Source organism: Chelmon rostratus, chromosome 15, assembly GCF_017976325.1.
Source record: "Chelmon rostratus isolate fCheRos1 chromosome 15, fCheRos1.pri, whole genome shotgun sequence".
Classification (NCBI taxonomy): domain Eukaryota; kingdom Metazoa; phylum Chordata; class Actinopteri; order Chaetodontiformes; family Chaetodontidae; genus Chelmon; species Chelmon rostratus.
The window spans coordinates 2,489,033-2,515,708 of NC_055672.1; the positions used below are offsets into that span (position 1 = coordinate 2,489,033).

A 26,676-nucleotide genomic window follows, 5' to 3' on the forward strand; every position below is an offset into this window, starting at 1 on the left:
ATTCTTCCCAAAACAACTGCCGGGTTAATGAACACACAGCGCGGCACATAACGTCCCACCAAGCATTATGGATATCCAGCACAGCTGCTGGAAGGCTTCCACGCAGAGCCGGATAATGTTAATCATTTCCCGCAGTGTCATTAAAGGGGCAGATGGAGGCACATGAAGGACTCACCTCGTTGGCTCGGCGCTAAATGAGGCGGGAGGAAGAGCGATGGCTGATTGGCTACATGGATGCCGTATTAAGACTTCACTCTCAAGTTGACTATTGTTTATCTTAGAAACAACTTAAACGGCTCGTGGCCGTTTGCCTCCTCCAGCCAATCAAGTGACAGTTTACAGTCACGTCTGTATGTGCTTGTTTTTAGTTTGGCTGCTTTCATGATAACTGTGGGTTCTCTGAGATACGGTATTTTCACATGTTTTAAACAGCATGGTGAGTGAATATTTCCTCCATGTTATTGCTTTTTTCTCCTGGTTTTTCAGAGTGCGATGCTGCTCTTTGGTGCCTGTTTATTTAGCCTTTAGTAATTTTTTACATCAAAAACTGAGTCGCAGATAAAAAATGAGAAGCTGCTTTTGTTCTACCTCTTTTTGTCTGAAATCGTTTGTTTCAAAATTATCACTAATTTCAACCGATCAAATTGCAATCGTTATATGTCTGAGTTTATGGCAACTTGACAAGCATAGCAACAGTAACTAAGGAGGGCGGGGCTTAGTGATGGGCCAGTTATGAGGACAATTGCAACAGCCAATAAGAAATCTGTAATATCTTGAGATAAAAAAGACAAACTGAAGTAAACTTTGGTATAAAATACTTTAATAAATAATAGGATTGTTCTAAGAACAAACAAAAAAAAATTCCACTAACAAACCAAGACTTTTACCAAATTTTGTACAAAATAATTACAATGTTCTGCACATTCAGCCCCTCCTGTGGGACTTACACAATGGAAAATTTACTGACAGAGTATGAATTTGGGTTTTACATGATTTGCATCAGCATTATTAACAAAAACATAAAGAATTGAAAACATAATGTTCATCCACAAATAGTGACGATATTTGACTCCTTTTGTCTTTTCACTACAGCTGTGGAGGTAATGCTAAATGTTTCTCTTCTCCTGTGTTCTTAGTGCAGAAACAGACTCTTTACAAACACTGGACAACAACCACAACAGTCAACAACATCAACAACAACACAACTTGTTCCCTTCATTACACCAGATTAGATACACGAGGAGAGGCGGGCCGAGCGGGGAGAACACGCGACCACTGCGAGTCGATTCCCCTCCACACCCTCCTGAAGAAGGTTTCCATGCCGACTCTGCAGCAGCCTGAGCTGAGACTGGCAGCAGTGCTTGTCTGGACCCTGTGACCCGCAAGCGTGGACTGAAAACAGAAATCAGTGGATTTTATGGATAAGCCAACATGGAACGCTGGTATGCACCGTGCTGAATCACATGTTGGAATCACATCATCAATATTCTAAGATGTTTCTGTTCATCACTGGGGTCCATGTGGGGAGGGGAGGGCCAGAGGGGGGCGTGGTCGGCTCTGATTCAGGAGAACGACAACTGAGTGATCTCATTTTCTCTCGTGATGAGATTGTGAGCTCTATGATTTCAATTATAGCCACATTTCTGTGCTTTTTAAAAAAAGAAGACAGAAATCAGATGTGTCGGCGCTGGTTTAAGACTCAGCACAGGGCTGCTTTATTCTGTGCCATTTGGAGTCCCTGATCAAGAAGTCACGGATGAGGCGGCAAGCAGCAGAGCTTCCACCAAAAACAAGTCCCTAAATCTGAGAAGTGACAGAAAATGATTAAATAAAACAGATGCAGTGAAATCACATCGTCTACCTTTCTGACACTGATACTCGCTAACAGGGTTTTATTGTTGCATACGTGCACAGAGCCAGACGGATGTGAAACACCAGCATTAAATGTCTGTATTTGCCGTCAGTGGACTGAGTGAAATGTCATTTCGATCGCTTTTTGAAGGGTTGGCCCACGCTATTCTCTTCAGACATCATGTGCACGCTGCGTTCAAACTCAGAAGTGAACTGAATTCAAATGAAAGTGTTCTAGAAAGGTGCATCCTGCATGTGGCCCTCAGGATCAGGCTCTAGAGGATGAAAAGTCCCTCACACACATCAGATTCCTCCTACGAGGCACTGGAGGTTCCTGTAGCTCAGATCTGTCACAATGATGGACAGGCCTCACACACAGCTCTCCAAACAGCTGGAACAAATAATCGTAACACAGACAGACAAACAATCATCATCTGTTTTCTTTTTAAACCAACGCTCACGATTCAGAGGACGCAGCCCGAAAAATCAGTATAAAACCTGTCAAAGTGTCGGCAGACACTCAGAAACGGAATGACATCATTAAAAAACAACCACAAAAACCTTTTCTTTAGAATAACTATGATACAAAGCATCACTTAAGTTACTAAATTCAAATATACACAGCCATTTTTTTCATATTTACATATGTACATTGCAAAGAAAATAACCTTTACTGTCGTATGAAGAGTTGTTACTAGGACATCTTTCCCTTTATATGTATTTAAATTCTGCATAAACTCTATAGGAGGAGAGAGAAACTCAGGGCTGAAGGCACTTTTCTACCAAAGCAAATACTGAAAAATCATCATGGAGGCTTGCAGGAAGCAGCGACAGTTATTTTAAAAGGTTATACGTAAGAAGCCTTAACACCAAGTGGAAAAGATGTTTATGAATGTAAACAAAAAACGCTCATGCCGGGTATCAAACAGTGGATTCTCTGTGCCAACTGTCAACGACTCAAATGTAAAATCTTTTTTTTAGGCTTTTTTCTTTTTAATAAAAAGACATGATATGAAGACAGTGTAGAAAAGGCCCGCAGGTTTGGGCTAAGGCAGACAGGAACCGAATGCACCAAACAGTAGAAACATTGTTAACAGCTGCCAGCCAATCACGTTCAGTTAGACCTCCAGGTGAGACGAGAAAAAAGGGAAGCGTTAGTTCTGACGAGGCGACGTGGAAAACAGCAAATCAGGAGCCGCGAAAAGAAAATTCTTCTTGATTCCAACAGTTTGACGATTAAACCGAAATCCAGAAAATCCACAAGCTGTCACGTTTATTTTCCGCCACTTTTTTTGTTCTTTTTGAGTGTTTTTTTGGTGGTTTTTGGTAAAATGAGCCTCGGTGCTGCAGGCCAAGACCTTAAATAAGCTGTGACGAACAAAAAATAGAAAATTCGAGCGTCTGTAATCTTCACTTTTGGTGCTTTTAAGAGTTGACGTTGAAGACATTGCAGTTTTTGTCTTGACTCAGGAGGGTCCGTCCTCCTCTGAGTGTTCATACATAGTGGTCTTTAATGTCGTCGCTGAGCTTGGCGGCGTTCAGGTTTTTACACCGGTTGTCTTTGGGGCTGTACGCTGTCCGATGCGGCGCCTTGACCGGACCGCTGCGCGACGTGCAGATGACCCCTCCCTTACCCATCATCCCCCTGTCCTGCGCCCCCGCTATGGAGCACTTTTGTGGTGGACACTTGTCCCCCATGCCCAGCGCCCGCTCCTCGTCTTCCTCCTGCTCCCCCTCCTGCTCCCCTTCCTCCTCGCCCTCGGCCCCGTCGCACGTCCTGTCGGAGGGGCCCATCAGTTTCTTGCATTCGTAGTGAATGTCTTTGTCGCGGTTGTCCTTCGGGGCGTTGCTCCGCAGCGTCTCCAGCTGGTTGTTGACCGTCGTTTCCTCGGATTGGGCCGCTCTCTCGCGCTCTTTCTTCCTCTTGCGGGTCCACCAAACGCAAACCACAATGCAGAAGATCCAGAGGACGCTGAAGACGACGCACAGCACCGGGACCAGGTAACCTGGAGGAGGAAGTCGGAGGAGGCGTGAGAAGAAAATAAAGAGCACTTGACCCTGTTTTTGTTTCAATGTGCCTCCACCAGAACCTCCACCCAACACCATCACGTGATGTTCTGGAGGATGATCTACAGAATCTAGTTTATTTAGTGAATTCTGATTTTAAGGCAACAGACATTTGATCATTTGATCAGTTTCATCTCCTAGCTTAGCTTAGCACAAAGACTGGGAGCCACAGGAAACAGCTAGCTTCTGTCCAAAGCAAAGCCGGCAACTCCCAAAATGTATTTATACGATTCAGCAGTTTCGTTCAGAGTTTAAAACTGTGAACGCAGCAGCTTCAGATATGCAGCATGATGTCACTAGCTCCTGCTAGCTAGCTGCTGCTGGTTGGTCAGTAGCTCAACTGCATAAGCTAACGGCTAAACATCATCATCAGACTGGCTCTTTAAAATGCAGCAAATTTCTGCAAAATGTGAAATTAATTCCTTTAAAAAGGACAAAAAACAATTTCTGTGTTCTCATGACCAGCCGTTAGCCACCATCTTATTAGCCACACGCGACTCACCAACAGGCGGCGACTCCACCTGCGTCTCCACTTTGACCTCCACCACGGCCAGCATGACGGTGCTGTTGTGGCGTTTGGACAGCGCGCCGATGATGGCACTGGCCGCCTTCTGGATCTGTCCTCGATCGCTGTCCTTCGACCGGCCGTCCTGCTCGAAGGACTGAACACACGGGGAGACAAAAGGTGGAGGACGTGAGCACACACCTCATCAGCTCATCCAGTCTCATAGATTTAATACATACAATCATACTTATCAACCATAAAATGACCATTTTTCAAGCTTTGACTGTCATTTCCTATTTCCCAGGAAGATGTTTGTTGCAGTTAATTTAATTTATGGTGTAAAAAATCAACCTGTAGAAACTTTTCATTGGCTTTATCTTTTGGTTAAAGTTGTGTTATCATTGTGTGGTGATGTGTCCACAGGGGACCCTTCTGAAGGAGAAACCCGGAGGAAACAAAGGCAACCTGACAAGAGTAAAGTGAATTTAATGGTTTGATGCATTAAAGAGGTGGATTGTGCTCCCTGCTCTGAACTGTGCTGCTCGTTTTAATCATGTGAAAGATGAAAAGCTGACAGCACAGATTCAATCAGTACAGCAGAGAAAGAAAATAAAGCCCATTCGCCAAATGGTCAGAGTCTCGCTCGAGGCTACGCAGGACAACAAAAAGAGAGCGAGAAAAAACACATTCATCCGTCAGAATAAAAGATTCTCATCCTAACATCTGGCAGGCTGCAGACCCCCCCGCTGAGACCACAGAGGGTGGAGTTAATTGCCTAATAAGGTGGTGAGGGTGAGAGCGGGGAGGAGGAGGGGGATTATCTGAGGGCTGCGCAGTTCAATTAGGACAAACAATAGAGAACGGGCCAGCTGTGCTCCCTGCTCGGCCGGGGACAAACACTCCTCTTTTCTTCTCCGAGGAAATCAGCCGCTCATTCACACACCTCTAACCCCGCCCCCCGGGTGACTGACAGGCCACATCGCAGCCAATCCAGGCTGAGAGTCCAGCCTCGGTGCCGTGGACCGCGTCCCCTGACAGCTGATCCCTCGTTTCTGAGGTTAGTATTTGATGGAAAGCTGAGTGGAGCGTGAATGAGGAGTGACATCCTGTTCCTGTGTTTACATGGTGCACTCCTTCCTGCCTCAAACACACTGATTGGTTGATTCTTCACACAACTAATTCTGTCAGTCTAACAGAAAGACTGTCAGAAAGTCTGTTATTTGATTGGCTATCGCATGGTTCCCTCTCTATGACGAGTGTTTTTGCCTTGTTTTGGTTGGACGACACTAATTGGTTTCAGACACACTCCAGGCTTCAAACCTTTAGCCCACATGGACCCCCCAGTCTTCTTCATGTGTTCTTTAATCAGATTTTGACATATCTGAATAATAATTTGATTAATTTATTTTGCTGTTTTCTGTTTAACAGGTTTCTTGTTCAGCTTTTTTGTGTTAAGACGAAGTTTGATGTTCTTAAATGTTAAATGAAAACAAAAGCTAATCTATTGAGTTGTGAATTAGCTGTTGTTCCTGATAAACGTGCCATTTTTGAGGGTGCTCATCATAATTTAATTCACACCTCATTACAGTGCTTGTCTTTGCACCCGGACAAGCACAAACAGCTGCTCACTGCATCAAACAAATAAGAGAAAAAGTGTGTTTGTTGGGGACTATTTTCAGCGGCGGATGAATCCACATTTGTTGCTCCGGTGAGTTTTTGCAGCAGCAGGACGGTGTGTGTGAGGCTGAGTCAGAATAAACTACAGTGTGGCTATCTGATGTGTTTTAATGGCTTCTGGACAAAGATGGAGCTCAATGGCACAGAGGAAGATGACACACGTCAGCAGGATTCATCCACTTTCATGGGATTTGTTGATATATTGAAATTTAAATTCAATCACTCACATTTTAAACTTACAGCTGAGTGAATGCTGAAGACTGTTTCTATCACCATAATTAAATCTGAATCAAGTCTCGTCCTGTCGAGAGGACGGTGCTGCCTCATCTAGCAGCACGTCTGAATGTTGCCTCCAAAGATCTCTTCACTTTCCTTCCAACGTGCTGAGATGAAGCGGACGCCTCACTCTCCCGAGCGCTCCTCATTCTTTCCCACGCACACGGCGAAACATATTGAACCACTTGTTTCCCGCTCAGGTTGGAGGCCCGCCGATCGCTTTCGGGGGTTTGCGAACACACCCAGAGCCTCTGGAAGAGAATGAATCCACACGACTCGGCGGCCGAGAGGCGAGCGCTCCACCGGGCGCTCTGACATTAGAAGGAATTCACCCACACTCCAAGATGAGCGCTGACATTTTGCTGCAACACGAGTCGGCGGCGAGTGGGAGCGAGGGTTTTTCCTTTATGAAAGCCTTGTTGTGGGGTTTGGGTGGATGTCAGGCTCGCCACTCCTTTTCCTGTATCTGTCGCTCAAAACAAGCGTGCAAACATCAGAGGAGCAAGAACTAATCCCCTCCATTAAGAGCTTAGAGCCCCGAGGTGACTGGTTTCCCCCGAGTCTGGGTGGCCGAGAGGGAAGGAAGAAGGGAAGAGAGAGAAAGGAGAAGAGAGGAGGAAGAGGGGTAGAGAAGACAAGAATAAAGAAAAGGGTAAGAGAAAGGAGAGGAAGACGAGGCGGGAGAGCAGAGATCAGCAAGGTGTTCCTGCAGAAAAGCTAAATCTCATCCAGATGTTGTTAAAAGCTTCAAACGCCGTCATCGCTTTTCTTTCCCGTCTCTTTTTTTTGCACTCAAAGAGGGAAGAAACTGAAAAAAGCTTCAGATTTTACTGGACTCCTCTGGAAATGATTTGCACTGACAAATTAAGTGTGATTTAATAAAGTGGGAGACGAAAAGAGGGAAAGTGAGGTGGAGGGAGGTGAGAGGGAGAGAAGGCAGCAGCTTCTACGTCCACAGGTGTCTTGTTTGGTCTTTGTACCTGATGTACCTGCAGGACTTCCTGTGCTCTCACCTTCAGTTTTATCTCTAAACTTAACAGAAGCCGATGGAAAAAACAGGGAACGAGACTATCAAAATAAGATTAAAGTTAGAAGAAGAACGTCATTTCCTGTAATAAGACGACGTGAGCGCTGACGTTAAAGTAGGGGGTTATGCTACCGTTGGAAGCTAGCATTAGCTGCTAGCTGCATGTTTGAACAGTTCTACAGCAGAACAGAATTTCCAACATTGTTTTTTTTAATGAAATTTTTTTCTGCTTTACAACTTTTTGAAAACTTTTTTTAAAGCTTATTTAGCTTGATGTACCTGACACACACTCGCTGAATTTTCATTCGAATGTTCCGCAAATTTTAGCCATTTTTGAGAAAATCGTCAGAAGAAAATGCGAGTTAACGCTTGTTTCCGCTCAACACCGTTATGCGATTATAAGGGGTTGGTTTATCAAGACAGGCAGGAGAAATCTAATGGACGACGCTGCTCCAGGTGTGTGTGTGTGTGTGTGTGTGTGTGTGTAATAATCACCATGGCGACCTCCACGGCGTCACTGTTGGAGTAGGACAGGTCACAGAGGATGAGCAGCGCTCGCTCCTCAGCCAGCGTCTGAGTCACGGGGAGGTACCTCAGCTCGGAGCAGATGTTCTCTACAGTGGTGCCCTGTGACACACACACACACACACACACACACACACACACAGATTAGTATCTGCACTGCTGGCGAGGAACAATCAGCTCCTAATTCTTCCTCAGTCTGTTTCAGATGCAGCCAATCAGAGAGCTTTGCCCAGCAGGGGAGCCTGTGGCTCAGATCTGAGATCAGTATCTGTGTCAGAGGAATGGATTCATTTCCATTCATAAAACTTTATTCAGGCCCGCCGCGGGGGGCCAGTTAAGGTTTCAGGAGACAGTAGTAAGCAACAAAAATACCATCTGGACTGACAGGAGAGAGAAGATTGAAGCCTCATTAAGAAAAGACCTCATCTGTCACTTTGACTGGACGTTTACTGGCTGCCTGTCAGCTTCTTCACACCACATATAAAAGATCTTCTGGATTTTGGAGATTTTATCTTTTAATAAAAAAGAGGAATCTCAAATCTGCTGAAAACTACAACTTTACTAACTTCTCTTCGCTCCATGATTTCTTATTTCTACACCCGGATTTGATATAGAACATTAAAACCTCTCATTACACCTCTTATTCTCTCGTTAAAACTAACTTTTAAACCAGAGCGTGACACCCGTCATTTTCTTTATTACTATTTTTTCCATTCCAACGTCAAAAAACAGTGAAAAATGCTCGACATGATTTCCAACTGTCCAAAGTTTCTTCGTTAAATTAATTGTTAAGTTGGACCAACAGTCTAAAACCCAAAAACATTTAAGCTACAATGATGTAAAACAGAAAATGCTTTGTATTCCTGCTTAATATATGACTTTAAGCTACTGATCGCTGTGTTTCAGCCTCTCACCTGTGGCACTTTGTCTTTTTTGAAGATGAGCGTGATGCGAGCGCAGCTGTTGTCAAGGTAACCGCTGTTGGGCTCACACTGGGTGTGTAGGGGTGTCGGGGGGTCCGGCGTTGAACACACACCCCACTGGTGGCAGGGCGGCGAGAAGCAGGTGAGGAACTGATGCTCCACGCACTCGTGACCTCCGGGGCAAGACGGAGGGTTTGTGTCCGCAGGAGGAGGCGGAGCTTTGGGGAGGAGGCACGGCCGACGCCCACACCTCACCTGGAAGAGCATTTAATGTGTTTGTCACTCAGAAACACTCAGATTAACAGGTGGTAGGTCGTCATTGTCCCACATTATTTCGGTGAAATGACAGTCGTCTGACCTTGGAGCAGCGAACGTATCCGTTGACACACTGGCAGGCGTTACACTCCTCCTCCCAGCGGCTGCCGTGAGGAAACTGCAAGCCAGCGTGACGGCACGACTTCCCAAGTCCAATGACTGAAGGAATGAAAAGGTTGAGAGCAAGAAGAAGTGGTTCAGTGGTCGATACTGCAGGAAGTCCACCACAGCTACAACATCACTGAAGTAAAGTCGAGTTATTGTGTTCACACCGACCCTTTGCTTTTACATATCAATGTTCAAATGCACAATTTCCAACAGGAAACTAACCAAAATCTGTTCATGCTGTATTGACAACAGTGTTCTCTCATAACTTCACCCAAAATATTCTGCTCTCACATTAACATGTTGAAAATACAACATTCACTTGAAGGCAGCATCGAGTGCAGACGTACAGAAAACACAAGCTGCCAACCAGCTGCCAACAAATAAGATTTACGTTTTCATTTTGCTCTCATACCAGCATCAATAAAGTGACACAAACATGGCAGCAGATCTGCATCCATAAAACTCTGCTGTGATGCAGATTTATTGTACTCACACTCCTGACAGCGAGGACCGGCATGTCCCGGGGGGCAAACACAGCGGTAGCCGTTGATTTCATCCATGCAGGTTGAACCTTCAGCGCAAGGAGACGACTGACACTCGTCTATGTCTGCAACAGAAAACCGCAGAGCTGTTACTGTAAACACACAGGTGATTCAAGGTAACAGCTATGAGCTCTCATTAAATTTGGGGAGAAAATATCTTGAAATAATATGCAGGAAAGACAAAACTGATCCACAGAGTGAAAGAAATCATAATAGGAAAAATGTGTTTCTGTCCATGTAGTAAGAAAAATGTTCTAAACAGCGTCTTATGCAGTGTATCTAAAGTCTTGAGCACCTTTTCAACAGCAGAACAATCTGCTCTTCATCTTAATTTATACATTTCAGTCTTGCATTGTTGACTTCGAGTCTTTCTGCAGCTTAACTTGAGCTGAGAAAAAACTGAGCTGTGAGAGGTTTGAATGTTATATTCAAATATCTTCAATGAGTGATGGAATCCAGAGAATCGTGCCTTGCACAAAGGGTTTATAGGAGTTTGGTCTGAAACGCTTTAATCGGATAACACTCTGGTGCTGAAAAGGCCTTTCTGAAGAGATTTCTCCCAGAAGGCCGCGGGAGAGCGCACTGACCCGTCTGACGAACCTCAGCTCTGACCTCGGATCAGCGCAGAGGGGAGAGGTTAAGACCGTCTTCCTAAAAGGCTTCCTAATCTGTCGCCTCGAAACAATCGGCTCACGCTCCCCCACCGCGGCCTTTCACCTCCGACCCCCCGCCCACCTGACCCCTCCACACGCCCCCTCTGGTTCCCAGGGACTTACTGATGCGGCAGTCCGGTCCGGCGAACCCCGGGGCGCATTCGCAGCGGAACCAGTTCACGCCGTCGACGCAGATGCCGCCGTTGTAGCTGCAGAAAGGCAACAGAAAGAAAGACGTGGATTCAGGGCTGCTGCAGAGCAGAAAGTGAACAGTTTCTTCCAATTCCTTCCCCGAGGGGATAAACAGTCAGCTTCTACTGGCAGGAGGGCCCATAGAAACTGTAAATCAATGATCTCGTTCTAAATCCTTCCACGAAAAAACTTTAGTCGCTGATATATTTGGTTCTGAGTGCTGACTTTGGTGTTCATGCCCCTGGCTGGAGGTTTAGGTACGTCAGTTCATGTCTGTGGAACCTTCATCACATGAGCTTCATCTGCAGTAAAATGTTTAAGAGTCGGACTGAACCTCATCTGCCTGCTGAGCTGCAAGATGCAAACTCCACTGTGGTGGTTTAAGGTTCGCTCATTTTCTAGGAGTTCACATGAGACCGGTGTGAAGACCAACATCACAAATTCACCAGCATAACTTCCTCTTTCTAATTTTACAACGTTTTCAGAGAAAGTCAAATATATCAGAGGTGAAAAAGACGGTACTCTCTCTCTTTCTCTTTCATTTCACACCAGCCTTTTCAGAGATGGCTGGTTAGATAAACGTCTTTGAAGGAAATCGTTCCAGTTCTGAGAGTCTCTGTTTGTCTCACGTTCTGTCCTCTGAGCTGCAGAGCGTCCACACACTCTGAGTGTCAGCAGGCTGAAGCTGATCCCTGATCAATGTCCAGACTTCATATGTAAATCCCCGCTGACCACATACTGAGCCCCCCCAACACCTCCACTTCTCACAGCCACCCCCAGGTCGAGGCCGGTGAATGGTGAGAGGAGCATCTCTTCACACTCTCCCTCCACCCCCTCCGCCCAAAACTAAAACAACCACTAATCCACCTGTCAGTCATTGGAGGGGAGGGTGGGGAGGAGAGAAAGGGGGGAGGCTTTTGTCCAGAGCAGCGTCTCTGATCAACAGAAGCTGTCAAGAGTCCCTCTTATTCTCCTACTTGTGTTTTTTTCTGCTGATTTTATGAATAAAATGTTAAGTTGATGCTTTTAAACCAAATCAAAAAATTATGAATTTATAATTAAATCAGTCCAAAATCAGACAAGCAGCAAATTCTCACGTCTGAGAAGCAAAAATCTGAGTTTCACAGATTTTCACACTCAAATTCATACAAACACACACAGAAAAAAAAAGTTTGTGCACAGAAACTCACTGATTCAAACACATTTACCCACACAAACACACATGGAGTCGCAATTTCAGACTCCTGCACTCGCACCTCCACGCACACAACCTTTCATGGAACATCAGGAGCATAAAACCAGATCCACAAGCTAAAAAGTGGGAGTCGCTGGGAAACTGTGTAGCTGCTTCAACGCTCTGTTTCATATTCTCAAGTGGAGACAATGCACCTCGGGTAGCTGGAGTTTATCCAGTGAAGGTGAGGATCAAAGGTGCCACACCTGGCAGCGATAAAGCTTCACTAGAATTTAGGGCTGCAGTCCAGAGCAGCTCAGGTGAGTCAATTCCCAAGATCGAGTGAGGTCAAGTTTAACTAACTATTAGATGACAGAGGAAGCAAATCATATTCAGCAGCAGAACAGGCAGCAAACGGTGTGAAAATGTTGAGGAAAAATGGTTAAAGAGGTGAAATCTGTCTGCAGGGCTTCTGCACTGAACGCCTTATGATGCAACTGGACAATAAAGCCAGTTTGACTCCACAAACAGGTTTCCACAGGTGAGATCCCAAATTCTGCTGTTTGTAGCAGCAGTCAAACACAATCCAATTAAAATGGCAGCACAGACTAAGAAGACTAAAAATCTTCAATTACCTAAAAATTAAGCTATTTTGAATCTAAGAGATGAAATACATGTATGGAAAGCCTGTTGAGAGATTTTTGAGACCATTTCACAAACCTGCAGCCGACAGCTTAACGAACTGTTCGCCAAACGTCTTTTCAACCAGAACTGGACCGTCTGCACAGCCATGAAAAACAATCAACAACCAGCAGTAGCAAAAAAAGGTGCACGCTAATGAAAAGAAGTCTTACCAGGGATGTGGATTGCAGTCATCAACATCTGCAAGAGAGAAAAAAGACTGAATGACAATCAGGAAGTTTCAGATTTCAATTCCCAACAAAACCTGAAATCTGTCCGGATCATTTTCCTCGTGTGTGGCAATGAGTGACTTTGAATCAACTCTATCAGAGATCATTAATAACTCCAAGTCATGATTAGGAAACTAGGATTTTTTTAACCCGCCGTGCTGTACCCATGATGCACCACGTGCCGAACCTCCTGCTCGCCACAGTAAATGAGCAGAATCTGTCGACTTGAGACCGATCCAACGGATCCAGTGTGTCTGCACCATAATGGACATTGTGACTGACTGAAATGACTTTATGACTTGAAGATGCGCCCTAACAGTGACCTACTCTGTGCACAGGTGGGTCCCTCCCAGCCGTCCTTGCAGATGCAGGTGAAGGCGTCTCCCCCTCCAACACACGTCCCTCCGTTCTCGCACGGACCCGAGTCACATGTGCTGTTCTTGGCTAAAAAACAAAAACCAAGACGTTTGGATTCTCTTTCATGGAAACGGTTTTGTTCTGACCAGCCCACAGAGGGAGAGCTGCTCCTCGGCCCGCGACCACGGTCTGACGGGTCGTAATATCCCATTGTATCGCTACACTGTCATTACCAGAGCCGTAACAGTGTAATTAGAGTGCAGTGACTGCCTGACCTGTGTTGCAGGTGCTGCCACCCCAGCCTGAGGGGCAGCTGCACAGGAAGGAGTCTCCGTGGTCGTAACACGTCCCTCCATTACTGCAGGTAGTGGAGTCGCACTGGCTCTCACCTGAACCAAGGAAACATGGGAAAAAGAGCTTTTCAAACAGTTGACTCTGTGCCAGTGTTCAGTGGCGATTAGTGGCTCCAAAGCACAGTTTAGAGACGCCGTCAGAGGGTAAAACAAGCCTGCACAACAGCCAGTGAGGACTGAAGAGTTAGTTAAATAAGACCTGACATGTGCGAGAACATGGAAACTGAAGACAAAGACGCCATTCATAAGAGCTTCACGGTGAAATTTCACGGTAAAACTGTGCTTATTAAAATTTGGCTTATAACAAGGCATTACCTCATTTTTTCTGTGACACTATTTACACACAACATACAGCCACAGATCTCTAACATACACTCCTATCAACTTACGTGAGTGGCAGGTCTTTCCTTTCCAGTTGTCCACACAGTTGCAATAGAAGTCGTTGAGCAGATCGACACATTGGCCTCCGTTCTGACAGGGGTTCCTGTTGCACTCGTTCACATCTGGAACAAGATGCCAAACAATGGGTCGGGGCACTTATTTTAGCCATTGATTCTATATTGATTTTATCATTCGATGACACAGAGCTACATTCTTCAAATAACTGTTCTAAACTTTAAGATTATGACTTTGCATAGTTTAATATGCAGAAGATTTTTTAGATTGCTATATTGATATTTATTTGCTATGACCAAATATATGAAATGCTTCATACAGATCGTCATTTGTGTGCAGAGTTTTACTCTCTTGATGTTCATTCAACCAATTATTATTATTACTTTCCTGCTTTTGTGTGACTTCTTCCTCTAAATATCAATATAAGTCATGGTGTCATCTGCAAATGTGCACATGGAGCAATGCAAATAACTGTACATGCAGGTTACAAAACAGATTTAGAATCAGTCAGCTGGTTACCACATTTTTCCATCTGCTTTCATCTCCAAAACAAATCCTCCATTGTTTTGTCTCCTGTAAGATTCTCAGACTGCTGATCACTCCTGTGTTGCTGTAGGCTAGTGATGGGTTCTCCCAGGATATGTGACTCACAGACAGCATGACTTAGCAAGGCTGTTCCCTGCAACTTGTGTACTTGTGCTGTTGCTCACGTTGACCCCAAAAACCCACTTCTGTCAGACAGACACTCACCAGCGTCGCACAGACTGCCCTCCCAGCCGTCTGGGCAGAAACACTGGAAAGTGTTGATCCCGTCGATGCAAGTGCCTCCGTTCTTACAGGGGGAGGACGCGCAGTCATTAATGTCTGCAGGAAGACGGAGGAAAGATTTTTACACATATCAACTTTCCTTCGTTCTTGTATACACATATGTTATTGTGTTCCTTCATTTTCTTGACAAAGTCAGTGTTTCAGCTCAGTTTTTTGTTACGGCGACACTGTTTGATTAGCTCTTTGTGTCTAAAATGTGAATATATCAAAAACAACCACTATGTTTTGATGGTTTTCGTATTTCAGCTGCTCATACCAGCTTCTGAGACTTAGAAAACATGGGTGGGTTTGTTGATTTTGAGAAACATCCTGTGAGAGCACAAAAGCAAAAACTTCAAAGTCATCGAATGTGAAAGAATTTTTTTGCACAGCTCTCTGGATGCATTTCCCTGCTCATGTTTTCCTCTGGATTTCCTTTTTGTGTTATTTTCCCGACTGCTGTAATCTAAACTAAGAGAGTGATGATTAGTGAAACTGGAGTCTGAATTACCGTAAGAATCGTGTGGTTCCCAGTGAGGGTAACTGATGATAAATATAGTCTGAGTGTTGTGTGCTGAGCTAATAATGACTCACTCTCGTGGCAGTAGGTGCCAGTGAATCCTGGCTCACAGGAGCAGCTGAAGTTCCCGGCAGGCAGGCTGATGCAGCGGCCGTGGGGTCCGCACACATTGGATGAGATGTGCCACACCCGCTTTTGGGTGTCATTGGTTGCCACGGCAACAGTGCAACTGTCAATCACTTGGGGTGAGAGAAGTGGGGGAAAAAAGATGATCAGCAAAGCTGGAATGGAAAGTATACGTCTGCTCCTTCTAGCTGGATAATTCAAATGCATCTTGAGTCAAAGATATGAAGATTCTCCAGGTGTGTTACCTTGACACTGGTTGGTCTTGCAGTGGTCCTTCAGCTCTGAACAGGTTTTGCCCTCGTAATCATCTGGGCAGCTGCAGTAGAAATCTCCCATCACGCTGTGGCACTGGGCCTTATTGTGACATGGGTTCGGGCTGCATGGGTCATTCTGCACCTACGGATGGAAACCGGGGAGGTAGAGGTGTGTCCTCATCAACAAGTGTAAGCAGCAAACTGTTATTACAGTGTGTTCTACCAGCTGGATCAAGTCCTCACCTCACAAGTTGTACCAGCAAAGCCCTGCGGGCATTCACACATGAACCCGTCCAGCAGGGCGTGGCAGCGGCCACCGTTCCTACATGGACTGCTGGCACAGCGGTTTCTCTGAACCTCACAGTGCCGACCCACGAATCCCACCTGGCAAACACACTGGTAGCCTCTGGCCACCTCCTGGAACAAGAACGAGAAGTGATCAACAACACTGCTCTCACATTTCACTCAGCTGAAGATGATCAAAGCGGCAGAGGTCCAGTTCATTTAATGAGAAGTGCCCTTTGTTCAAGCCGCCAACAACACATGCAAATTCAGAATAAGCAGATATTTACAAAATTCAATGAAGCTGTTGAGGTCAAACATTAAATATATTGACTTTGTGCTGTTTTCAGTTGAGTAGATGTCAACAAGGACTAGCAACTTATCACATTCTGTTTTGTGTATCTTATACACAGCGTCCAAACATTTCGGGAATCGTGGTTGTAGATAAAAACGAATTTTCACGTAGCTGAACTTGACAAACATGTAGTTGTACGTGAAGTTTAACCCACCTAGAGGACTCATTTTCAAATAAAACAAAACATTTGCACACTTTATTAAAATCTTACTGTCGGTACCTTTATTTTCTACTGATTCACTGATATTACAAACAGAATAAACCCTTACAGGCAGTACACAGTGTTGTACCAATATTCCAAAACCCTTGAGCAAACTCTTTTATGTTCTGACAGGTATTTTGATGCTCAGCAATCATCATGTTCCAACTTATTGTCTCATATTACGTTAAAAACACAAATAAATTCAGCAGAGAGCTTGGTGTTTTGACAGGTTCAAAAACTGTCTTACCTTGCAGGTCCCTCCATTGTGACACTGGCCATGGCAGCTGTTCACGTCTGAGAAGAAAACAGACGCAGAGAAAACATTAGCTCTGAGTTTGACAAACTGGGAAGCGGGTCATGCATCGGTGCTGGAACATGCAGTTGCTACAGAAAAGTGGTCAACGCATCCAAAGCGGAGGGATCCATGCCTACGTGAAATGTTAGATGCAGATTCAGACGTGCAGCAAGATCACGCAATGAAATCAAAGCTAGACTCAAGATCTTCTCTAAAAGATTTACAACAGCTGGGAAGAAGTCAATTTTAGTCTTATGTTTAAGAAGAATTAAGCCAAGGTGTGAAAGGTATAAAAAGCCATCTGAGAGGCACGAGAAAGGAAAATGAATAGAGAGCTGAAGTCCAGACAACTCAGCTAGCTAGCCTCTGCTCCACTAGCATCTTTAACAGAATAGATTTTCTCATACAGGGCTTTCATTTTGTCCACATCAAAGATAACTGAGTCTTTACAAGTGTTCCGGATAGTAAAATTTAAACAACTTGTTATTTTAAGCAAGGAAAAGCTGAGGTTATCTTGCTAGCGTTCAGCATCCCACAAGTCTTAACCATTAGCATGCTATCAAAACCGTATGAGAGCTGTTGGCTTTTAGTTCTTTTTCTAACATTGGCTATCTGTACCAGATAGTAAAATCTGAAAAACCTGCCATTTTAAACAAGAAAATGCTAAGGTTATTTTGCCATGAGTCTTAGCTATTAGCATGCTATCAAAGCCCTATGGGAGCTGCTCTAACAGCTGCTGTGGGAGCTGCTGCCATTTATTCCTTATTCTAGGCTTGACTATATATATATATATATATATGAGATAGTAAAATTTAAACCACTTGCCATTTTAAGCAAAATAAGCTTAGGTTATGTTGCTAGCATTCATCTATCTTACGACATATGCCTTAAGTGGCCATTAGCACAAAGACTCATGGGAACAATAACGAAACATGTTTTCAGTCTATACTCTAAACTAGCATGTACTGTTGTACATAAATAATATAAAATAAGGCTAGGATTATTTTGCTAGCATTGCCAGCAACAACTGGCCATTAGCACGCTGTCAGAGCCTAATTGAAGCTAAAGCTGCTCAATGCTAACAAAATAAGAATCGCTTTTCTTGGTTAAATTTATGAAAGATTAAAATTTTACTGTCCAGTACAAAAAACCTGAGAAACATATTTTAGCATTTAAAGCGAGTTACAGAAGCTAGTGGAACAGGCGTTAGCCAGCACAGAGGACTTTGGGTCTACAGACAGGCGGAAAGAGGCCAAAGACTGATGATTTGCTGGGTTGATACTAACTGATGTCACAGTTCTGGCCCACCCATCCACGAAAGCAGGCACAGTGATATCCACCAATCAAGTTTTTGCAAGAGTAAGCATTGAGGCAAGGCTTCTCCGCACATTCATTAACGTCTGCAAAATGGAGACACAGAGAGAATGAACAAGAGACCCAGGAAGCTGCTCAGAAGATCCCATCACCAAGCGTAGCTTCACATCGGACAACACAATGACATTAGGAACAAGACGGCTGGATGGCAGAATTCAAAGACGACCTCAGCCCCAGCTGTTTTCTGCTTCTGTTGACGACACAAATCCCTCTCTAACACCCGTAATGTTGTCTGCTTTATCCACCTGTTACAAAAATGCTGCTTGGGTCTCTATTTCAGAAATGTTCTCTAATGACTGAGCTGCTATTTGTGCACCATATTTGACTTCTGGTGCTCTGCAGGACGTTTTAAAGGGTGCACCAGTGAAGGAACTTATTGATTGACGACCACCATCAGTACAGTGGGGGTATTCACCCTAAATACAGCTTCAAGAACTGACAAGATGGTTAATTTCTGTATTTGCTCCCATATTTTTCTCTATTTTTGTCCTAACGAGGAAAAACAATGAAGAAAAAAAGGGCCATCTGACATCAGAAGAGCATCTCTACAAGTAAAAGGCTCATTCACTGTATTTCATTAAATGAATTTTACTTTCTTGTGCTTTAGAAATCATAATAAACTTAAACGTTAATTGCAGAGTAGAACATGTAAAGTCTGTGATATGTCTATTTAACCCAGTGTGGTTACTACCGCAGTGTTGCAGGTAAACAACTCAGATTTGTTTTCTAACGTGTAAAATTGCCAGAACATGCAGAGGGTGTAGTTCATGTCTGACAGGGTTTCATTTCTTGCACAGTTTCCATCACCCCACTGCTTTATCCTCACCCCCTCCCTCAGGGTTAATGTCTCTCTATTGCATTCCCTGAAGGCCAACCTGCGGCATTCCAAGTGGTCAGTTTCAGAGGCAGCCATCGCCGCCCCCGCCGCGCCGCCTCGCTCACTATAAACCGACACAGTGCATTAATACTACTCCCAGGAGGTAAGCGGCACCTGTTGGCCTGCTGAAACTAAACACTTCCAACCCCTTCCCAAAAACCCAACCCTCCCCTCATGACCCCCCCTCAGCTCGCTGTCTCCCAGGTACCACCCAGCTCCCTGAAAGGGGAAGCGCTCTGAGAATAACAGAATCCATAACCCTCCCCGCACATGTTTACAGGTTATAAAGTGTTTCCTGGCTGAAGGCGAAGGGGGTGAGGGCTCCGCTATGCCGGGGCGCCGCCTCACCGTAGCGTACATACTCCCCTGTTACGCCCAGTCTGGAGCCAAAGATAACCCCCCGGCGGAGTATATTTGGTCCCAAGGCTAGCAGTTGCCAGGCGGGAGGTTATTTTTAGCTTTACTCAAGTCACCTGGCTCGAGTTGCAGATGATGCCCAGCGAGTGTCTCCGTTATACAAAAACACACACACTCAGTTGAAATTAGTGGCCCTCCAGCAGAAACACTACTGGTTAAACGACGCCGCGGGATAAACAAACAGTCAGATATGCTGTAACTCTGCAAGCAAATGGGCTTCCTGGAATGAATCTGCACGCATGGCATTCACTGTAGGTGCAACACACACAGAAACACACCGGCTTCATCAAAGCACAACGTCCAACATGCAACGATGTTTTAGATTTTAGAAAATACATTTTAAAGTTGATCTATATATTCACAGCTTTCCCGCCAAGATGCTCCAAATCAGATTCTGACAAACCAAATAAAATCCATGAGCCAATTCTAAATCTGAAAGGTATCTTCTGTTATTATCTTTGACTCGGTGAGATGTACCTATCTGGCAGGTCTTGCCCGTCCACTGTGGAGGGCAGAGGCACTCGAAGCCGTTCTCCATGTCGATGCAGGTTCCACCCTGAGCACAGGGGCTGGAGGCGCATTCATCCGTGTCTGAAACATAAACGAGAAAAACTCAATCACTCATGTGCTCATCTCAAACCTTCGATACAGTGGACGGTAGCCTCTTTAAGTCTGAGCCTGTTTAGTTCTGGTCCCAACTTAACAGGACCGAGACAACCAGAACCGGTTGACAAATTTAAGTCATCTCACAGTGTGTATGGTCACATTAACGTGCAACTTAGAAACATTTGGTACCAAGAGCTGACACAAAAGAAAACAAAGCACCTAATCAACCAATGACTAGAGAGAAGAAAAGTAAACACTTGTTATAGAGCTCAGTGATTGGTCTGATCTGTGGGGGAGTTTATGGTCACCTTTAGCACAGGTCGGGCCGGACCAGCCCGCCGGACAGTGACACTCAAAGCCTGATGGGACCTCATGGCACGTCCCTCCGTTGGCACAGGGGTTGGAAACACAGGCGTGCTCGGCTGGAGAGGAACATTAAAAGAAAAGTAGCTTTAATAAACTTCCATCAGTTTTGTCAAGTTCGTCAATACTTTGCTCTGAATGTCACCTGGAACCACCTGGATTCTGAATCTGGTTTAAGGTGCGTTTGATTTAGAGACTCACCGATCTCGCAGTTCTTGCCAGAGTATCCGTCTGGACAGGCACAGTTATACTCGTCCGGCTCTGTGTTCATACACGTCCCCCCGTTCTTACAGGGTCGGTTGGTCCCACAGTAGTTCAGATCTGCACAGCAAAGAACACTGATGTGACCTGCGGTACTGTGTGTGTGTGTGTGTGTGTGTCCATGTTCACAAATGACACACAGCTCTATACACAATAACTTTCTTACGAAAGCATTGATTGTGGGTTACGGGGAGCACAATGTCATGTTTACTGAAAGCGTAATTTCTACTTTCGTTTCCTGCTTCCTGACCAATCACACGTCCTCATGCGGCTCATGTGGCGCAAGGCGGTCAAGCTTTAAAGGACCGTGACAGTGATTTTGCATGTTTTAGCCCATTTTACTGGAAATCTAAATAGTTCACAATAACTCTTGACTGTGTGGAAAATCACACTGTAGGTTTGAATGTACTTTCACTCACGGTCACCATTGGTTTCCATTCATTTCCACACAGCATGAAATCCATCACAGAGATGATCAAGACTGCTTTTAATCATAGTTATTGTGGGAAAACATCTTAGAGGTTTTGCACATCAATATGACTGTGCTCATTTTTAAGATTTTAAGACAATTTAAAGAAATGGCTCCCTGACAAGCTAAAAAGCTAAAAAGCAAAAGTTATGGAAAAGCGAATGTAAAATTGAATACAAATGGAGCTAAACAATCAATCATTTGCCTTTGGCTTTGCACTTCTAACTTGCCAAAAGCAGGATACCTCAGATGCTGTGTGTGTCTGTGCAGAGGAATAAGACATAAAAGCACCGTTTTGTAGATCTGACCTTTGTCACAGAGCAGACCTCCCCAGTTCTTCTCACAGGTGCACTGCCAGGGCTCGCTGCAGGTCCCGTGGACACAGCCGGGATACGGCAGGCACTTGTCACAGAGGGGGCCCTGCCAGCCGTAGTTACACCTGCAGCACACACGGGGAGGAGGGTTAGCGCTTTGCTTCAGTGCAGGGCTACGAGCTGCACACGCCGACAGGAGGTAGGGACACTGGCTCTTTAATGTGCTCTTTCTCTACTTCCTTCTTCCTTCCCACTCTGTGTCTTCTTCTTTCCTATCTTATTTCATTTCCTCTTTCCCTCTAATCGTTTGCCCATCTCTTCCTTTCTTCTGGTTTTATCTTTCCTTCTCGAAATGCTCTTAAACCCCAAACTAGAGACTGCTCTTCTTCACTGCCAGTACTTTCGCTTCCACTACTTTCAAGCACATTTCAGTTAAACATGCTTGATCACCTGTAATGGAGTCATTCTTTATAGATGTTTTAATTACAGTAAAATACTTGAGCAGCACTCAGGGACCAGAGTTCAGCGGGTGCAACAGAGGCTCAGTCGGTTTTTCGGGAAATTAAGTGCCTCTTATTTCACAAGCACACTGAGAATGTGTTCGTATTTACAGCTCCGGCCTGAGGGGATATCAGGCGCACAGATGCACTTAATAACGCAGGGGGGGGGTTGGCCATGAAAAACAGTGATAGTTACGTAGCGATAACAAACAAGCAATTTAATACTTTTACAATGTGTGAAAACACAGAGAAGCACTTGATGTCTGGCAGCGAGCCAGTTAGATGTCCCCCCGTAAACACGAGGAAAACAGGGTTCAGCTACAAGAGGAAGATAATTCACGCGGGACACGTTGAGTAGGAAGCTTCAGAAAACACAGCAGAGCGTTGATTGAGTCGCAACAGCAGTAATCTGCCAGAGAGAACGTCTTCATCAAGGTGAATGACACGTTTGCTAATCTTAGGACACACAGCGCCAGGGGACATTCCTCAGCAAAGACAGTGTGTTTGTGTTGTGCGTGTGTGTGTGTGTGTGTGCGTGTGTGTGTGTGTTATCATGCTGCGTACAACACATGCAAGCACTCAAGCTCATTTATCTTTTCTCGGATTGTTTGCTGTCAAGTCATTTCTGTCTTTGTGATTCTTTTTTTTTTCAGTAAAATTGATCAAATCTTCCAGAATATTTCAACACGTTTTCACAAGGAATCAACTCGTCTCAAGAATTTTCTGGAAATAAAACTCAAGCTTTCAGAAAACACTTGAAGCAAACTGATCTGCAATCTTTTTACATGTAACTGAGCTGCAGGTAAACATTATTGCCATTATTGATGAGCAATAATCTTTCTATTATTTCCATTCATTTTTTTCCCTCTTTTCTTTTAAAAATGTCAGAAAGTATGTCAAATATGTCCATCAGAAGTTTTGCTCAACAAACTACTTAAGTGAAATCCACCAGTTGTGTCAACACCTTCCAGACAGCGCACTCGATCAGAGAGGAAAACGACTCTTTGCGAAGGCGTTTTTTTGCTGTTGGATGTTGCTGTCGTCTCAGCCGTCTTCCTGAGTCGTGAGCTCGGCCGAGGTCAAACTTGGAATGAGCGGCGGGTTTGTGGAACGAGGGTTAGTCGTCTCGAAGGGGAGGCCAGTGAAGGGTTAGCTAATCTGTTGGTTTATGGCAGCACTCTGTTATTCCAAGGCCAGCGGTAACCTTGCCCCACCTGTCCTGTCATTTCTCCCGTCGCGGCTATTTTAGGGAGCAACCCACCCCCCCCTCCACCACTCCACCACCACCACCCTCCACTCCGGCTCACGAACACTTCAAAATGGATGCCGACCAAACACTTCTCTGACCAGCAGTGATACACTGCTGTGCAGCCGGCCGGGTGGCCGAGGACAGTGACAGGCAGGAGGCACCGCAGCGCAGGAGCCGAGCATTGAACCACAGACGACCGAAATCTGCCAAATACCAAAAGTGTCTGATCAGATGAGAAATGACCAGTTTTAGACTTTAAACATTTAACAGTTTATAATGAATTAGGTTTCAGCATTGGTACAAGAGTCTGCAGCCACGCTGGCAGCTCTGTGAGGCTACATGCTAACATCTGCACGCTAGCATGCTCACAGTGACCATGCAGTGATGGCACTAGATTTAACATGAAGGAGGAATCGTTGATCCTCCGGAGTCCTTAAATATCTGCAGCAAATTTCACGACAATCCAACAGCTGTCCAACGCTAACGTCCAACAGCAGTGTCAGTTCAGATATTTTCTATGCAACTGGTGTGCAGAGCGTGTTTTCAGTGATCTCTGTTTGGTTGTAATAGTGTTCAGATATTTTTCTCTGAGGTTTCTGCCTGAAATCATAATGATGCAGAGGATTGAGTCTGTGCCTCTAATCCATTTATGTTTTTTGGATTTGGCACCTTTAAAGCACCCATCATGAGCTTGAAATCTTGGTCACTTATCAGATACAGATCACCAAAGATTCACGTAATAAAACGCAGCCAGGAACGTGTTTCATGCACAGTTTGTAAGCTGAAACGCTTTTAACTGCAGGCGCGACCACAATAACTTTAATCTGATATCGTTCAGTGAGTGAAGCCCAGTTATTTGCATGTGCGTGTGTGTGTGTGTGTGAGAGGCAGCGCTGTGTACTGTTTACTACAGTATGTGGTGTTGACCGTCGCTGCGGTCGGCGGCGGTGCCCTGCACACTGTCAGCCGTGCAGCGGCGGCGGCAGCGTGGACAGTCTGTCTGGCTGCAGTGTGGGAGACAAGGGGAAATGGTTTCGAGCAGCCACAGGCCAAGGGTGGCATTACCCACAAGCCCCGTCGTCGGGCCGCTGCCGTCCCATCAATGGAAGGGGCCGCAGGGGCCAGCCGGAGCCGAAAATATCCCGCCTGCCCACAACCCCCGCTCGGCTGCTGCCCCTCAGACAAACCACACCCAGAGGACGGGACGGTGGGCAGAGGTGGAGGTAGAGGGGGGTGTGTGTGTGTGTGTGTGTGTGTGTGTGTGTGTGTGTGTGTGTGTGTGTGTGTGTGTGGGACCGTTGAATTATTTACAGGCGAGCCTCGCGCCCAAATCCAGCGGACGGACTTAGCCCGCTGTTGCCTAGCTACATGTTTAGTAGTGTCACATGAGGGAGCGTAGGTTGTGAATGCGCTGTGTGTAAGAAACAAGATACCAAACACACATTTTTAGTTTTCCTGTGCCAGCCTGAGACGCTTTTTTCCCCGATTCTCTCGCTCCTCTGTGCTTTTCTCTGTTTTAACCCTTCACTCTCGCCTCTTTTCTCTCTCTTCTTCTCAGTTTATGTCTCTCTTTCACTTTTTCCCTCGTTTGTTTGTTTTGCATCAGAACTGATTGATTCATAGTTTACCCAAATGTTATATCAGGGTTAATATAACTTCTGTTTTATTATAAATAATCTTAACTTAAGGTCCATGTTCAAGCTTCTTCTGAAGCTTCCAACCAATCCACATCCGACACCACTGACCAGGTGTCACAATCCCGCTCTCATATCTCACTAACTGTTAGAAGTTTGATCCTTAGGTCACATGTTTACAGCTTAGCCGTCTCCATGACAACAGAGGAAACTCCATCTGTTGATGATGACTGTGAAATGCAATTAAAAGCTCCATAAAGACAGTAAGTGGAATAAGGATTATTTTCTCAACGGTTTTGATTTTGCTTCTCTCTGTGACCTTTCAAAATAATGCAGAAATGATTTAATGATCTTAAGCTTTTTTATTTTGCCATCATAAAGGAGCATCACGTAACAAGATGACCCACTGGATCATCAGGAATATTGATTCTGACAAACTTTCCTCGTTTGTGTTGTTTATTTTCTCCTGCGATGCCTTTATTGTGATGTTTCATTGTGTCTGGGCGCTAACTAGCACTAAAGCTAACAGTTTACACTGATGATTTTAATGTGTCAGTTAGGATTAATGCGGACCGGAGCCTTTAAATCAAGAACAAAAAAGGTTTTATTCCCTCCCACTGGATGAATGTTATCCATCGTCTTCTCAGCCTCTTTCTCAGCACTGTGTGTGTGTGTGTGTGTGTGTGTGTGTGTGTGTGTGTGTGTGCGCGCCCCTGATTGCGATGAAGCTCCAAATCACATGTTGAGGCACATTCCAGGGTGTTCTTCTCTTCGAATCCTCCGGCCATTTCCAATGAGAAACGTCAGCTTCATTTTCTTCTTTATGAGATCTTAACTAAATCAAACCTGCCTCAGTTTAAAACCCTCACCTCCCTCCCCTCTGCCACCTCCCCTCCCTTCTCCTCCTGTTTCCAAATACTTGCCACAGTGTGTGTGTGTGTATGTGTGTGTGTGTGTGCAGTTTGGCTTTTTAAAGCTCTCGTGCTCCACTGTGTCTAAATGTACAGTTTAGTTCCACATGTAATCAAATCTAAATTTCTCTCCGCTGCCTCCTCTCCTCTTCACATAACTGCTACAACAATCGCCTGGTCAGCCCTTTTTAAAACGCTCGTAGTCGACTGTGCAGCCGTCCTGCAGAACGTGCATAGCTGCCCTCTTCACAGCATGAACTCAGGGTGCACACGAGTCAGGAAATAACCATTACCTCCAATAGAATTCAAAGGCTGCCGCAACATTTAAGCTTCCACTCCGCCGACGTGGAAACGGCGTTTGTTAAAGGACGCTAATTAACCACCACCGCGGCATTTCCTTTGTGGTGCTCAAAGTTTTCACAGGAGCTACTTCTCCTCTACAAAGCAAACAGTTTAGAGGGAGGTCAGAGTGAAGCAGGACTCTGTTATAAGAAATAAAAAATTACTGTCAAAATTTTCCAGAAGTAATTTATCAATGCCCGCAAATACTGACTTCAGCTCCGCTGCCCTGATGTGGCGGCGCAAGTTTTATAGGCGAAAGCCTCCAAACCGCTGCACATAAAACCTGAACCATCTGCAAAGCCAGAGGTGAAATCTGAGCGAAGATCAGGAGTTGAATCAGAGTTGCTTTGTGCTCGTTGTCCTACGTCAGGAGTTTTGGCAGCTTCTCTTCAGAAAGCGAGTGAAACATCGTGGCAGCGTGATGTAAGACGCCACTGTTTCATCCTGTTTAGCATTAGTTTTGCAATCTTGACTAAAAATGCTAATAATCTGTTATTTCCTCGTGAGCTCGGTGTAACACCAGAGAAGACACATGAACACACAGTGAAGAGCCACATGACTCGCTGTCTGACACCAGAGCAAACTTGGTTTTGATTGGACTTCATGGATTAATGCTGATGATGCAGGATGACAGTCACCAGAACTGTCCAATGAATGAGCTACCTG

General features: G+C 45.0%; 1 protein-coding gene across 2 annotated transcripts in view; it reads right to left on the minus strand.

The window, feature by feature from the left end:
- Positions 1–809: 809 nt before the first annotated feature.
- LOC121618155 (protein jagged-2-like) overlaps positions 810–26,676 on the minus strand; it is a 51,517-nt gene continuing 25,650 nt past the window's right edge. Inside the window, exons 6-26 of one of the 2 annotated variants that reach the window (XM_041953484.1) lie at positions 21,369–21,499; positions 20,532–20,651; positions 20,276–20,389; positions 19,839–19,952; positions 17,980–18,093; positions 16,646–16,692; positions 15,803–15,976; positions 15,551–15,701; positions 15,254–15,418; positions 14,603–14,716; positions 13,846–13,959; positions 13,379–13,492; positions 13,074–13,190; positions 12,690–12,717; positions 10,593–10,678; positions 9,768–9,881; positions 9,210–9,325; positions 8,843–9,106; positions 7,899–8,030; positions 4,421–4,580; positions 810–3,857 (exon numbers count right to left, since the gene is read on the minus strand). In XM_041953484.1, the coding sequence (XP_041809418.1) occupies positions 3,346–3,857; positions 4,421–4,580; positions 7,899–8,030; positions 8,843–9,106; positions 9,210–9,325; positions 9,768–9,881; positions 10,593–10,678; positions 12,690–12,717; positions 13,074–13,190; positions 13,379–13,492; positions 13,846–13,959; positions 14,603–14,716; positions 15,254–15,418; positions 15,551–15,701; positions 15,803–15,976; positions 16,646–16,692; positions 17,980–18,093; positions 19,839–19,952; positions 20,276–20,389; positions 20,532–20,651; positions 21,369–21,499 (3,001 nt within the window). In that variant the 3' untranslated portion in view covers positions 810–3,345. The remainder of the gene's footprint in view (positions 3,858–4,420; positions 4,581–7,898; positions 8,031–8,842; positions 9,107–9,209; positions 9,326–9,767; positions 9,882–10,592; positions 10,679–12,689; positions 12,718–13,073; positions 13,191–13,378; positions 13,493–13,845; positions 13,960–14,602; positions 14,717–15,253; positions 15,419–15,550; positions 15,702–15,802; positions 15,977–16,645; positions 16,693–17,979; positions 18,094–19,838; positions 19,953–20,275; positions 20,390–20,531; positions 20,652–21,368; positions 21,500–26,676) is intronic. The other variant, XM_041953485.1, reaches the window with a different exon arrangement.